The 13,638-nt window shown below is 37.3% G+C and overlaps 1 protein-coding gene across 2 annotated transcripts in view; it reads left to right on the top strand.

Annotated features, from left to right (window-relative positions):
* ralgps2 (Ral GEF with PH domain and SH3 binding motif 2) overlaps nucleotides 1-13,638 on the top strand; it is a 70,631-nt gene that overhangs the window by 13,205 nt on the left and 43,788 nt on the right. For both annotated transcript variants that reach the window (XM_086161294.1, XM_086161291.1), the window contains exons 2-5: nucleotides 8,376-8,470; nucleotides 9,960-10,093; nucleotides 11,979-12,086; nucleotides 12,529-12,579. In XM_086161294.1, the coding sequence (XP_086017420.1) occupies nucleotides 10,037-10,093; nucleotides 11,979-12,086; nucleotides 12,529-12,579 (216 nt within the window). In that variant the 5' untranslated portion in view covers nucleotides 8,376-8,470; nucleotides 9,960-10,036. The remainder of the gene's footprint in view (nucleotides 1-8,375; nucleotides 8,471-9,959; nucleotides 10,094-11,978; nucleotides 12,087-12,528; nucleotides 12,580-13,638) is intronic.

The raw sequence follows: 13,638 nt of genomic DNA, 5'->3' as shown, positions 1-13,638 counted from the left end.
TTTTTCGCTTTTCAGCAAAGTTTAAATCACTGTAGAAATGTCAGCCTTCAAACTGATTATTGTATATTTTTCAGATTTTTGTTTTGGTTTATTATCAAAAATAAACACTGAAATCACACAGTGACTTCTAAATGACATTGTTGGTACCTTTTATAAGAATCCTATGGAAATGTATTCTCATCCTCATAGTAAATGTTTATATTTTACTATTCAGTCATTTTTTTAATACAGATTTTTCTTCTGATTTTTTTTTTTCCCAAAAAATAAAACATTCTGTAGATATTGGCACTGGCAAGTAGCGCCCATTTTGGCTGACTTTAATATCAAACTTATGTAAAACACCTTACAATCAGCTATTTGTCCTAATAGTACTCACAGATGACCAAAATGAGCTCTGTTGTGGGAAGAAGTTAAATGAGAGAGAAGGGGTACTGTATGCAAGATCTTCAGAATAAATTAAATAAAAAAAAAAAAACGGGTGATGGGTAGCCGTAGAAGAGCGGGTGTCCCTCCAATCAGAAGGTTAGCAGTCTGCATGTCGAGATGTCCTTTGGTAAGACACTTAACCCGATGGCCTGGCTAGCACCTTGCATGGCAGTGTGTGAATGGGTGAATGTGGACCAGAGTAAAACACTTTGGAATCACTGCAAGGTAATAAAAAGGACAATGTAAGTGAGAACATTTATTCAAACTAGTGCTCGGCAAATTTCTCTTAAACCAGCGCCGATATAATTTTATTCTTATCAAAATGATTCTGACTGAACAAAGTCACTTTTACGTCAATGTTTGAAAGTTGGCACATTGCTCTGTGTCATCCTTGCGGGAGAAAATTAACTTGCTTCTTTAGTCGTTGACTTTTGACTGTTGTACTTGATATTTTTTGTTTATATCCAGTCGCTGATTCACTTTGACAAAGAAACCTGGAGTTAGTTGGACAGGATGAACACACTCAAATATAAATTAATAATCAATAATCAACAACGATATTAAGTTCACTGGGGGACGTAGATGCTGGCTTTGATACATACAGTATTTGATTAATACCTCAGGCCTAACCTAGACCCACCTTAGTGTAATGCCAGCTAGAAGTGTGTGATTTAATCTAATAAAAAAAATGTCAGCGTAGCTTTTGCTATCCCTCTATGAAATATCACTAATGACTGCCACTTAGTACTATCACCAAATTACAGGTTAATTAGGTTAAACATATTGAACTGGAACAGGAACATAGATAACATGTTCCAAAAAAATTATCCAGTCAAAAATTGGTCAGTGTAGATTTGCTGTATGAATAGATGTATGTTTATAAATCAGAAAAACAAAATGTTTTAGACATTTGTATATTGTGTTTGATACTACACTACGGCAGCTATTCTGTTTGTTGCAGATGTCTTGTTGTCAGATGTCTTGCAGATGCCTGGTCTGACAAGACCAGGAGTCGGCAACCTGCGGCTCCAAAGCTGCATGCAGCTCTGTGATCGCTTTGATGCAGCTCCCTGTGGCTTTTGAAAATAACCAATAAGTGTTTAATTAAAATTTATTTTATTTTAGTTCATTCATTTTTAAAACATAACTTTAATTTGAAGAACATCTAAATAAAATGTGTAAAAATATTTTTGTCTACTGCACGTGCCAGTAAAAGAATGACAACACACAGAGAGAGGACGCCATTTTTGGTTTGCTGCCGGTGTATATTTTAATTTTTTTTTTTTTTTTTCATAAATACAAGAAGAACTCAAATAGACATTGAGTATTTTGCTTAAAAGCAGCCTTCAACCCAACGTCTTTTTTTTGAAGTTTGAAATGTTTTGTTGCATGCAGAAATATAATTACACGTTCTCTGCAGTTGTTCATTGATTTAAGAAATGCAACACATATTTTGTTTATACATAGCATAAAGGCAAAAAAACAAAAAACATTAGATGCCGTGCTAATTCATTTTACATTTCAAAAGGGTTGTGTGGCTCCTGGGGTTTTCTTTATTCCGGGGAAATGGGTCTAAATGGCTCTTTGAGTGGTAAACGTTGAGACCCCAGTTATAAACATGTTCTCGGTATGAGTATGAAAATTAAGAGACATCCTACTCAAGCAAATTGAAATTTAGAACCTGCAGCTTATATATTTTTTTCCTGCTGTCCTATGATTTATATTCACAGAGCTCTTTCTGGTGAGTTAAACCTCTTGATTGACGTATTGATTCATATTACAACTTTGTTGGTTATTCGGCTGCCATCATGTTCTGCAGTAACAGATGACACAGTTATGACATCCACTTTTCTATCATTTTTAGTGACGTTTGACTTACATTTTTCATTTTTTTCCTTGTACAAAATTGTCGTTTGTACTCAAATCATATTGTTGCCTATGTATATGTAACACTGCATGAATGAGGTCCTTGCCTTTGCACAATCCCGAATAGTAGTGATAACATGTTCTCTCAATAGCGATCCACATCTGCATGCACGTTTATTGTGCACCTTCTGTTTTGCCTACTTGTTGAGTGAAATCATATATATTGACCCGCTGTTATGAGCACCCATATGCTGTGTTTCTCTGGATGTGCTCTCTATTAATTAGCCTGTGTGTGATCAGCCTGGCAACTACCAGTTCCAGATCAATAGGGTTCTTCTTATGTGAACTGACAAGAGCTTAGTGCATCACTTTGTGAGGTAAATTTGTGTTCTCAGTACCTTAATGCAACAAAATTAAGCAATTTTTGTTTTTTTTAAATGGTTACCAATTACAAATGACATGACTCTTAACAGCAAAAGGAGGGATGAATTTCAAGATCATGTCCCAGAGAGGTTCCTAATGAATCTGTTCTCTAAACTATCATATTTCTGAAAACACATTCACACACAAACCGTATATTTTAAATGAAGATGAAGGGTTACAGGAAAAAATGTAATGGTGGAAAAAGGGTATCTGTTTTGAAGACTCGTTTGCATTGCTTTGTTTTACAAAAATAGTTGAGTAGCTCATACAAAATTTATTTTCTTGTTTTCTGTTTGTCTGTTTCAAGCTACTTCGATATATGTAATGGTCACTTCCTCTCCACGTTTATTTGTCATGTTGTCATGCAAACTTCTTGTCTGGGCACATGCTATCTGGCCACATTTCAGTCCAGATTCTGTCAACTTCTGCTTTTCTGTCACGACTATGATTTAAATGAGCAATTTAAAAGGCTTGTGTTGCTTTTTTTTTGTAGTGAACTGCAAGAGTCCATGTCGCAAATGCATCCTAAAACTTCCCATAACTGCAGATGACCCCTCACCCAGATTTAACATTCTCATGACTATGGCTTATCTTCGGCTAATCAAGATATTTAGCTTGTTGTCCAAACCACTCAAACTCCAAAAACTGTGTTAATTTGCAACAGTCTGGTGCCATGTAGGCAGATACATTTGTCAGTGTTCGTACAGTATTCTAAGGTAGTTTCAAATAACTTCTTTGTACTACACAAACTATTTTCCTAATTTCCTTCTCTTTAGCAATCTGATATATACAGGACTGTCTCAGAAAATTTGAACATTGTGATAAAGTTCTTTATCTTCTGTAATGCAATTGACAAACGACATTGACACTTGTGACAATATTCAAAATACAGAAACACAATTTTGACTTTGACAGCTCAGAAGTGAGAATACTTCAAGTGAGAGTGTGCTGTATAATTAGACGTGTGTGTGTGTGTGTGTGTGTGTGTGTGTCCTTGCTCTTGTACACTAAAGTGTGCAAGAAGAGGCACAGCTTAATGGACTACCACATCCCTCCCTGTTCAGCTCGACCCACTGACCCACTTTGGCCTCCTGACTTTGGTGCATTTGTGGCATGCTGTCCAGTGTCAAGTCGAACAGAATGTTCAGACACTGACTGAGAGGAACCATGTATGATCAAGTCACAGATGAATAAAATATGTGTATTACTGTTTATACTGACTATGAAGGGAATTGGCCAGTGTGTTGGATGAGTTGAGAAAAGGACATGGCTCACACACAGTGGGAACAGCTTGAGAGGTGAGGCTAGCTGAGCTTATAGGTGTAGAGACAAGCCTGTGGGACTATAGGAAGACCAGCAGGGTGTAACAACTGTTACACAACTGACTCACATGATGCTGTATTATGCTGACCGTCACACAAATGCCTGGTCCTTTTTCATGCATGAAAGAGTGTGACTTCCACTTCACAACACAAAATGTACATTTCTATAAACTGACACAAAGCTTGGTCCCACATACCCATTCACCCCCCCCCCCATTGTTGTGTGTGTGTGTGCGTGTGTGTGTGTGTGTGTGTGTGTGTGTGTGTGTGTGTGTGTGGCATCATCCTGATCTTGAGACAATCTTTGAATCAATCACCTAGTACAGAAAAGACATAATCATTCATGCTATTGAGTCAATAATTGATGATCAATATATGTATTTTTTTGTACTGAGAATTTGAAAATCTCCTCCACCTGAAAAAGAAAATGTTATTAAATTCTGCTATATGGTAATGATTTATGTTTTGAAAATCAGAAATTCTTATTCCTTTTCTTCCTACACAATTAATTCACCACTTTATGCGATTATCAGTCACTTTTCTTTTTTTTTTTTAAATATATTTAGTTAGTGCATAAAGCCTAAAACTCTCTGCTTGATTCCTCAACAATAACAGCCCTAAAACTATACAGTATCCGTCAACTTCCAATTCATTACTGCCCTCAGAAATGAATGAAGAGAAAAGAACAACACAGGCCATGTAATGTGATCATCAGCCCAGTGCTGATGAAACTGATGCTCAGATGTTAAATTAAATACAGAATGTAGGAGTGTTGAGCCAGGTGTGATATCTGTAATATTAACACATAGGTCTCTATTTCCACTTGTGCATTCTGTAAACTGCCTTTGTTACTTTGCAATTTTCACTTGATGCAGACTTTCAATTTGTTTTCAATTCCAACTGGATGACCTGCTCAATTGACCAGGAATGTCATGTGGCCCAACTGTTATACAGTTCGACATCTCAGATTGTGGGATCCTGGACAGGAAGGATAATAGGGAGGGCTTTTGTGGCAAATCATTGGGTAATATCACAATTTTTATAGTTACCTGGTCTTAATAGAAGTTTATATTCTAACAAAAAAATCAGAACAGAACCAATTGTATCCTTAGAACAGTGTAATAGAGCCCCAGTTGTTAGAAGTAATGAACCATGGACACTTATGTCATCTGTGCTTTTTGACTTAATGCTCATTAGTTTCCTGATTATTAATTAATTCTCACAAGCTTCCAGTTTGGAGGCAGATCTTTGCCTGAAAACTATCCTGAAGAAAAGCGAAAAGGTGGCGGAAGCGAGGAGCAGGAAACCAGAGGACATGGAATTGGAGTTGGCGGCAGCCTGTTTTCAGAACCGCAGTGAACAGTAACGTAAAGGCTCGGTGCAGGATGTGGCATGTGTTGTCACATGTACTAATGCATTTTTATGTGAATGACAACACACAAACGCGTGCACATGATGCCTCTCAGTAACAAGGCCTGATAGCCGGCTTGTTGAAGCTCCGGCATGTGAATGTCAAATAGCAGTCTGGGAGCTGGAATAGAGGGAGGGAGAGATGGCCAACTCTGCAAGGCCTGATCTAACAGCACCTGCTATGCAGTGTAATGAGTCACACATAGCCTGACAACACATCCCCTTCTACATGTTGCAACATGAGTTGTGCCACTTTCCATCACTCTTCCTTTATTGTTGTCTGCTTCTTCTCCTCAATTCCTGTCAGACTATTCCTAAGTCATTTTACTTTTGATGTTAAATTTTGCCCTTTACACATTTCCAAGGTTTCTAAACATACTGTACTCCTTTGTGGCACTTGGAGCTTGAATGGAGTGCATGTTTTTCACCAAACCCAAGTGATTTTGCCAAAAGCTAAAACTCTGGCTTTGTTAAGGACCCCCCTGATGATACCAATGAAGCTGTGTTCTTTCATATGGTTTTGAATTTTCATAGCTAGAGGTGGCGTTGCTCAGAGCTTGTCTGTTGCAGGCAAACTACTCCACGTTGGTTGGAATCATGGCTGACAAGCAGCTCAGACAGAACACAAAGCACCACTTAGCAAGCAGGAACAGGCTTCTGTCGTAGAGGGATGTTTATATTCCTCAGGTTATGGGAAGGTCTCTGTTTAAGTGTATCCCACATTTTACTCTTTTTGATTCACCTACAAAAGAAAATTAAGTATCCACATTGTATTTACTTCCCTACTAGGCTTGGACTCCATTGTTTCTCCTCAAAGCTGGACATGCATTTTTGAATTCGAGTCATTCAGTTCACGCCACAGCTTGCTTTGAAATTAATGAGTTATCTGTTAGAATCATAATGCAGATTGAAGCTTTTTTAATGTTTAGGTACTTTTTTTCATTACCAAGGATTATCTGATATTTCTGTGTGAAGCTGTGTTTTTCCTTCTCTCATTTTGAAATTCTGTACAGCTTGAAGTCATCCTCTGCCTGGAATAAAATCTGTGATTGTGCTACTTATTGATGTTTTTTTTTTCAAGATTTGGGGTTTTTTATCTTATATTTTTGAATAGTTCTAATTTTCTTTGGCAAAAGAAACTTCACAAAACTGTGGGGGTTCTCAGTCATCCAGGTCATGATGAATTCTTTTTGAAATCTTCTTGTCTTGGCAACTGGACTCTAATTTCTTCACTTGACTCCACTCAAGCGAAGAAATTCAAGACAAGAAGATTTTGACAAGAAACTTCACAAAATACACCATTTCATTTAGACATTTTCATTTAAGCTTTTTGTTTTTGAAAAATAAATTTGTTGTCAAACACAGATTTTTCTCAGATACATTTAATTTGCACATTGGACACGAGAGCTCTTTTCACAAATATAAAAAAAGAGTAAATTAAGGTGTTTGCTGTGTGCATATTTTAGGCTGAGGTATCTCTATATCCCAGCCGTCTCTTGTTTCAACAGCTGTTATTTTTTAGGTCTGTTAGAGGACTTGTAAGTAAAGACCTGTGATTGTGTTGTCCTGGTCTGATGTGATCTTTGAAAGAATGTTGAGGTGTCAGCAAAGGTTTAAAGTTGACTTTGGTTAGTGGAAATCTTAATCCACTGTTTGTTCTGCTTTTGAGCTTTGTACCCCTATCTGCCATGATAACAGTCTGGAAGGGATGAGAAGATCTTAGCTGTTACCTGGTGGCTAAGGGCCAATGTCTGTCTGCCAGCCTGCAGCTTTCTTATCTGGGTTCCCACAGTCAAACAGTTTTGTCCCTTAGGATATAGGGACACCTACTGGCCAATTTAGGTCATTTTGGGCCATATCATGTCAGCCAGCAGGATTTATATTTGATAGAAGTTGGCTGTGGACATTCAAATCCTACACACTTATTCATGTCAGTATGTGTAACAAAAATAGTATTTAGTTTTTTACTTTTTGAAGTCTATTTTTTTGTCTCATATGCACTATCCTATTGCATTAGAACGAAAGTCAATTGTGCAGTGGTATATTTTAATATGCTGCGACCAGCCAACTCACCTTGCTTGTAAATGTGTTTGGCCCAAACCGATGCAGTGTGTGCTTAAGATGGCATAAACTTGGAATCGAATGCTCCTGGTTTGATTCCTGGCTCCTCCTAGCCTGTTGAAGTGTTGTAGAGCAAAACACTGAACCCAGAGATACCCCTGTATGTACATATATTGCATTTACAGCTCCCTTGGTGCTGCCCAGTGGCTGGCTCATAGTTCATCCATTTGCTGATGTTGCGCTGTATGTATAACTGAATGTGACAAATTAAGGTCTATTTTTAATCTTTGGAAATTGAATTACAATGGAGAAAAGACTGAAATATACAATATTTTTATTTGGGTTAGGAGGTTAATTAAAACTATATGACTGAATTCTGGATTAATGAATTTCTGCTACAGTGGGGAGAACAAGTATTTGATACACTGCTGATTTTTCCGCTTTTCCCACTTGCAAAGGATGTAGAGGTCTATAGATTTTATCATAGGTACTCTTCAACTGTGAATGACGGAATCTAAAACAAAAATCCAGTAAAACACAATGTATTATTTTTAAGTAATTCATTTTCCTTTTTATTGCATTTAATTTATTAGTTGTTTTTTATACCGTTGCAAGCTAATGATGATTGTGATTTTTTTAAAGTCTGTGTCTCTTTGAAAGGGACTATTCTATTCTATTCTGTACTAACAATTGAGTGTGACATATAATCAACAGTATTACACATTTACTAATACTCTATTTTTATTTGTATATTTTTGTGTTAGTGACTGTATGCCAATCAAAATGCATGAGCAGTGTTTAACCTCAGGATCATCTTTCTTTCTTTCTCCTCATCCGTTGATCCTTTCTTCACGGACATCCACACAGATAGCAACAGCTATCCTTGGACACAGACGGAACCTGATAGAAAGCCGAAGAAGCTAACAACATCTCAGCCACCATGCACATTTGACACACATTTGGTAAGTATGGCTCCTCATTGTGAAGAAAACACCCGTTTTGCTAAATTGTGGTTGAAGCACAGTTTTTCTTAGTATCTGAATCTTTTTTTTAATGTCTACAGCCAATGCATTATTTTGTAAGCCATTGACAATAAAATCCTTTTGTCAGTGGCTTCATGCACATGATTGGAGTTAATGTAACAGTTTGCTGTACATAAGTGTTGCGTCTAACCAGAGTAAGAACCACCAGATACTTAATGCATACATTTTTAACTCCAAAAATTCTGCTCTGAAAGCCAGGTTTTAGAAACTGGAAATAAACACAAATATTGTGAATGACGGTCCTAGGACAGATAATAAAGGGGAGCAAGATGGTAGTTATAGGATGTATGGCTTCATTAACAACAGACCACTTTAAAAAGTCTAGCTATTGCTTTCAATGTGGCAGTGTGTTTTTTTTCCCCAAACATGAAATGCACCGAATGTTTTTGGCTCTGCTAAGATCAACTTTGGAAGCAGTTAATGGCTCTTAGAGCAATGGGCATTTAAACGTGAGACTTCAGGAAGCACAAAAAAACACACCCTCACACAGGCATGCACTATCAATTGAACAAGACATGCCTCTGCTTTGCTGACCTTCAAGCAGCTCCTTATCTATCATCAGCACCTATCAGTGCTTATGTCCAATGAGTACTGAGGTGAATTCATGGTGAATTAATTTGTTGACAGAAATAGGGATTGTATAAGATATTAACATTTATTAAACAAAAAACTGGAAACACAAAGGCCATTCAGACAAATATTATGCATTCTTTTTGGCCCCTCAAGACATTCTGAAGTAATTTCTGCACCACAAAATGAAACGATCATACATTATAAAATCATAGCTATTGTAATATCAAGTACACTAAGCTGATTATTTTAATACCTCTGTTTAATTGCATTGAAGCAACACTGTGATCTTTTTTATAAAGTTCAGTAAACTAGGATGTTTGAAATGTAAACCGGCATTATGATTCAAATCAAGTGAAATAATCATGTCTTTGATTGCAATCTAATGGCCAAGTTCAACTAAGGTTTTTAAGTTATATTTTTTGTTTAACTACAATCAAATGTGTGTTGTTGTAATATTACATTTGCAATATTACATTTCAAGTGTGAAACCAATATTAGATGTGTTTAAATTCAATGCATTCTGAATGCATTTCTTATGAAAAATACAGCGTGACTTGTTAATTCACAACATCCGGTCAGGAAAAGTTTACTTTTACTGTTGTATGATCAATGTTCACATTTCTGTGATTGCTTTTTGTATACAAAAGTCATACAAGGGATATTTGTTATCAATGTATCCATTTGATATGAAATAGGACAGTCACATCTCTTCTAGAAAGAAGGCAGATCATCAGTATCTTGTGTTATTAGTTAAACATGGAATCAAGAGTCATTAATTAATTTGCTAATTAACTGTTATTAATATTTTTATTTTTCTGTGTGTGTGGTCTATCAGAGGGCCGGACAGGCATTGCTACAGATGATGATGATGAAGGTGAATCTTCTGCACTAGACGTAGATGGTGTGGGAACGATGGACTTTCCTAATGGCCAGTCAAGTGTCACAAACAGTGCCGCAACAGTCTCTGAGGTGAGACCTATCCCACTCATACATACGAGCACTCTGTTTTAACTCCATGCTGTCACATTTATCTGACATAGTAAAATAAGATGGCGTGAAAAAGTGTAATTAATATAGGACTGTGTAGATCTGTAATTTACAGACCTAAATACATGCATGTTGCAAGAAGGCAGAAAGCATTATTCAGAACAACTCTGCCTCTAGAATAGATGTCAAGGAGTTCTTACTCCTTTAACCACAGAAAAGATACACATGCTGTTATTTTAGGGAGATTATATATAGTATACTTAGAAGGGAATTAGATTTTGTACTTGGACTATGAAGGTGTTAGTTTGGTCAAAGTCAGCAGTCACTTTTTTCTGCTAAAATAATGAAATTGTACCTTAATTACCACAAATATGCATGTATATTCAAAAAGCTGCAGGTTCCAGAGCTTACCAGCAAGTTAGCCTTTCAAGAAAAGGTAAAAGATGTGCGCAGAAACTGAATCAAGAAAGACACTTAAAACTTACCACTTCCATGCGCAATTGGAGGATGACATTTTTTTCCCCACAATATCACATTCAAAGTGCATCTGCTTCATTTGCGTCAGTCAATCTACTTTTGGACTGTTCATAGAAGCTAAGACAGAAATTTCACTCTCCCAGCATTGTGCTCTGTTGTATTGCGCTGTAAGAGTTCATGCAGAAATGCAAGATGCACAAACATATATTCTGTCAATTATATTCTGTAGATATATGAACAAATACATGTTCAGCATGTTTAGGGTAGGAAGATCATTTTCACATGGTCACTTGAAAAGTAACTCACAAGGTGAGAAAGTGTCGTCATCCTTGCTTTTGATGTTGTACTGTGTATTTTATTATCTAGCCCTGAATTTAATGTGAATTGTAATTTACTGAATGTAAAGAATTGATAGATCCCATGACTGAAACAAACAACCTCTCAATCACAATTACATGATGATTGACCGCTGTACTGTGCATCCCGAGAGCACAGACATCCACTATTTGAACGTAATCGACCCTTCCACTCGAAACTGTTTACAGTAAACCCTCGTTTATCGCGGGGGTCACATTCTAAAAATTACCCGCAATAGACGAAATCCGAAAGTAGTCAGCTTTAGTTGTCAGCCCTTGCTTGCAGTAAATGGGCTTGATATTGCGTGAACACCACTCGTCGATGGCCTGAGAGCCTCCTCTTCGCTGTCATGAATGTCGACGCTGTCAGCAAAGTTTTTTAGCTTTAGTGCAGATAACGTTGGTATCCAGCATAATGTTCTTTTTCCTGCAATCATTAATCCACAAAGCTAAAGCAGACTCCATCTTTACAATGGTCTTGCTGCGGACAGTCCCAACCCTTTTGCATCCTTGTTAAAACTTATTGCTGCTGTCGTCCTTATGTTATTTTCCTCCTCCTTTATGTAACAAAGCCGCATAGCTTCTACCTTCATTCAGCATGTCCAGAAGTTTAACTTTTTCTGCGATAGGTAACATCTTCCTCTTTCTTTTGAGTGCGTCCTCAGGTGCCTTTGCTGGTGCAGAACCTTTTGTCGGCATTGTGGGTTTTGTCATGGAGAAAATTTGCAAACGTAAATTCAGCAAGCTGTACAGAGACAAGTTGCTGAGATTGTTGACACTGGTCAACCATCCTTTTGCCAATTAGGATGCAGAAGATAACATACTTAACTGTAAAAAAAGGCATTAAAAAACTGCACTAAAAAGATTTGCAAAACAGTGAATCTGCAAAAGGTGAACTGCGTTATAGCGAGGGTTTACTGTAAATCTTTTGTGCCCTTCTTGCCTCGCTAACCTCAAATCTCTCCTTAGTACTTAATGTTTGTTCCGGTGACATTGTCATCCCACAACACAACTCACTGTTTTTATTCCACCAGAGGAGCAGCAGCTCAGAATCGCTTAGTGACAAGGGTTCTTCTGAGCTGAAGAAGAGCTTCGATGCTGTTGTGTTTGATGTACTGAAGGTCACGCCTGAAGAATATGCTGTAAGTCAGGATTGTTTTTTCTCTCTCTGTATGAGCTTATTAAAACTAAATAAACTGTAAGCAAAAATTGGATAGTTTTGCCTGGAACAGTTGAGAGGATGGGCAGGCAGTAGGGTTAGATTTATTGTTAATAACTAGTTATGTCTGGTAGATTTTCCTGTTGTCAGTTCTTACCAAACATAAACAAAGAGACACATATTTCAACTGAATGTTCACAGACCTGCAAGGAATAAGTTTTGCATGATTTTCCCTGAGCATCCTCTTTTCAGCCACAAGAGGGTCCCCTCTATCCGATATATTGCTAAATACTCATGGAACACGTGTTGAATATATATTAAGACATTCAGGTTGCATTTAAAGAGTACCACTTATCACCAAAATAGAGGGTAAGTTACACAAGTGTAGAGGCAATGGCTAAATATGTTGTATTTTTCTCCTCTAGGGCCAGATCACACTTATGGATGCTCCTGTATTCAAATCCATCCAGCCTGAGGTACGTGGCCTTCTGTGCAAAAACCTGTCTCGTTGACTCAATTTTTTTCCAACAAAAACAAGTAACAAATCAGAAAATTGCGGCGCTCCAGGTTACAAATAAAATCCAGTTGTTTATATCCCACTTAATCTGAAATTTTGTACCTCCGCAAAAGAGAAACAGGTGCAACAGCTTAATTTAACAATGCCATGTGCATGACGTGACCCACGATGCTGGAAGAGATTATTTATCTAACAAGGCTAACTACGCCTCCTCATACTTTTGTTTGAAATTTGATTTCCCGAAAATTTGAAAGAAAATGAATAGGATTTTTAGAAAATAAAATTGTGTTTACTTGTGGGGAATCATCAATTTCCATGTTTGAGCATTATGTGATTGATAATCTTGGATCATAATTCCCCTGGCATTAGAACTCAATTTCAGTAAAAATTGCACGTCTCTTTTTAAACTACTCGTCTTTCACATCGACATGGCCTTTACTTACCCTAGTCATGATAACCCTGTGTTTAAGGTTGGCTGGTGTGGCCTTATAAAAGCAGCATTGCAGACCACGGGCCAGTCTTCTGTGGTTCAGTCCAATTCCTTGCTTACTTTTTAAAGTGGGCCGCACCACCTGCCTGTCTGCAATTCTGTTAACAGTATATTTTTTTGCCAATGGCATTCCATGAACCATGTGTAGAGTTAATATTTTGTTTTTAGTCATGTTTTAGGCATTTTTATGCCTTTTTTGAAAGGTTTGTAAGGGGAAGAAATGGGCAGATCAGGGACATGAAACAGAACCTTGACAATCTGGCTGCCCAAGTGTTAGAGATTTATATCCGCTTCACTGCAAAGGCACATACTTGTAATTAAAATGCATGTCTTGTGTATGATATATACAGTATAGGAGAAAAATTAGATGAGACTCATTGGAAAGCATTTTTTTTCTTTACTGAGAGGGAACTCATTGATGTTGTCTGGACTCAAGCCCAATCATCTTAACTCCACAGAGCAAGGTTCACATAGAGGCTACTGGGGGATTTTTAAATGCAGGCACACTCCCATGTTGAGGCTGGCTTA

This window comes from Fistularia commersonii, chromosome 16, assembly GCF_037954325.1.
Source record: "Fistularia commersonii isolate RoL2024-O1a breed Wild chromosome 16, RoL_Fcom_v1.0, whole genome shotgun sequence".
Classification (NCBI taxonomy): Eukaryota; Metazoa; Chordata; class Actinopteri; order Syngnathiformes; family Fistulariidae; genus Fistularia; species Fistularia commersonii.
This window is presented reverse-complemented; position numbering and strand designations above follow the sequence as displayed.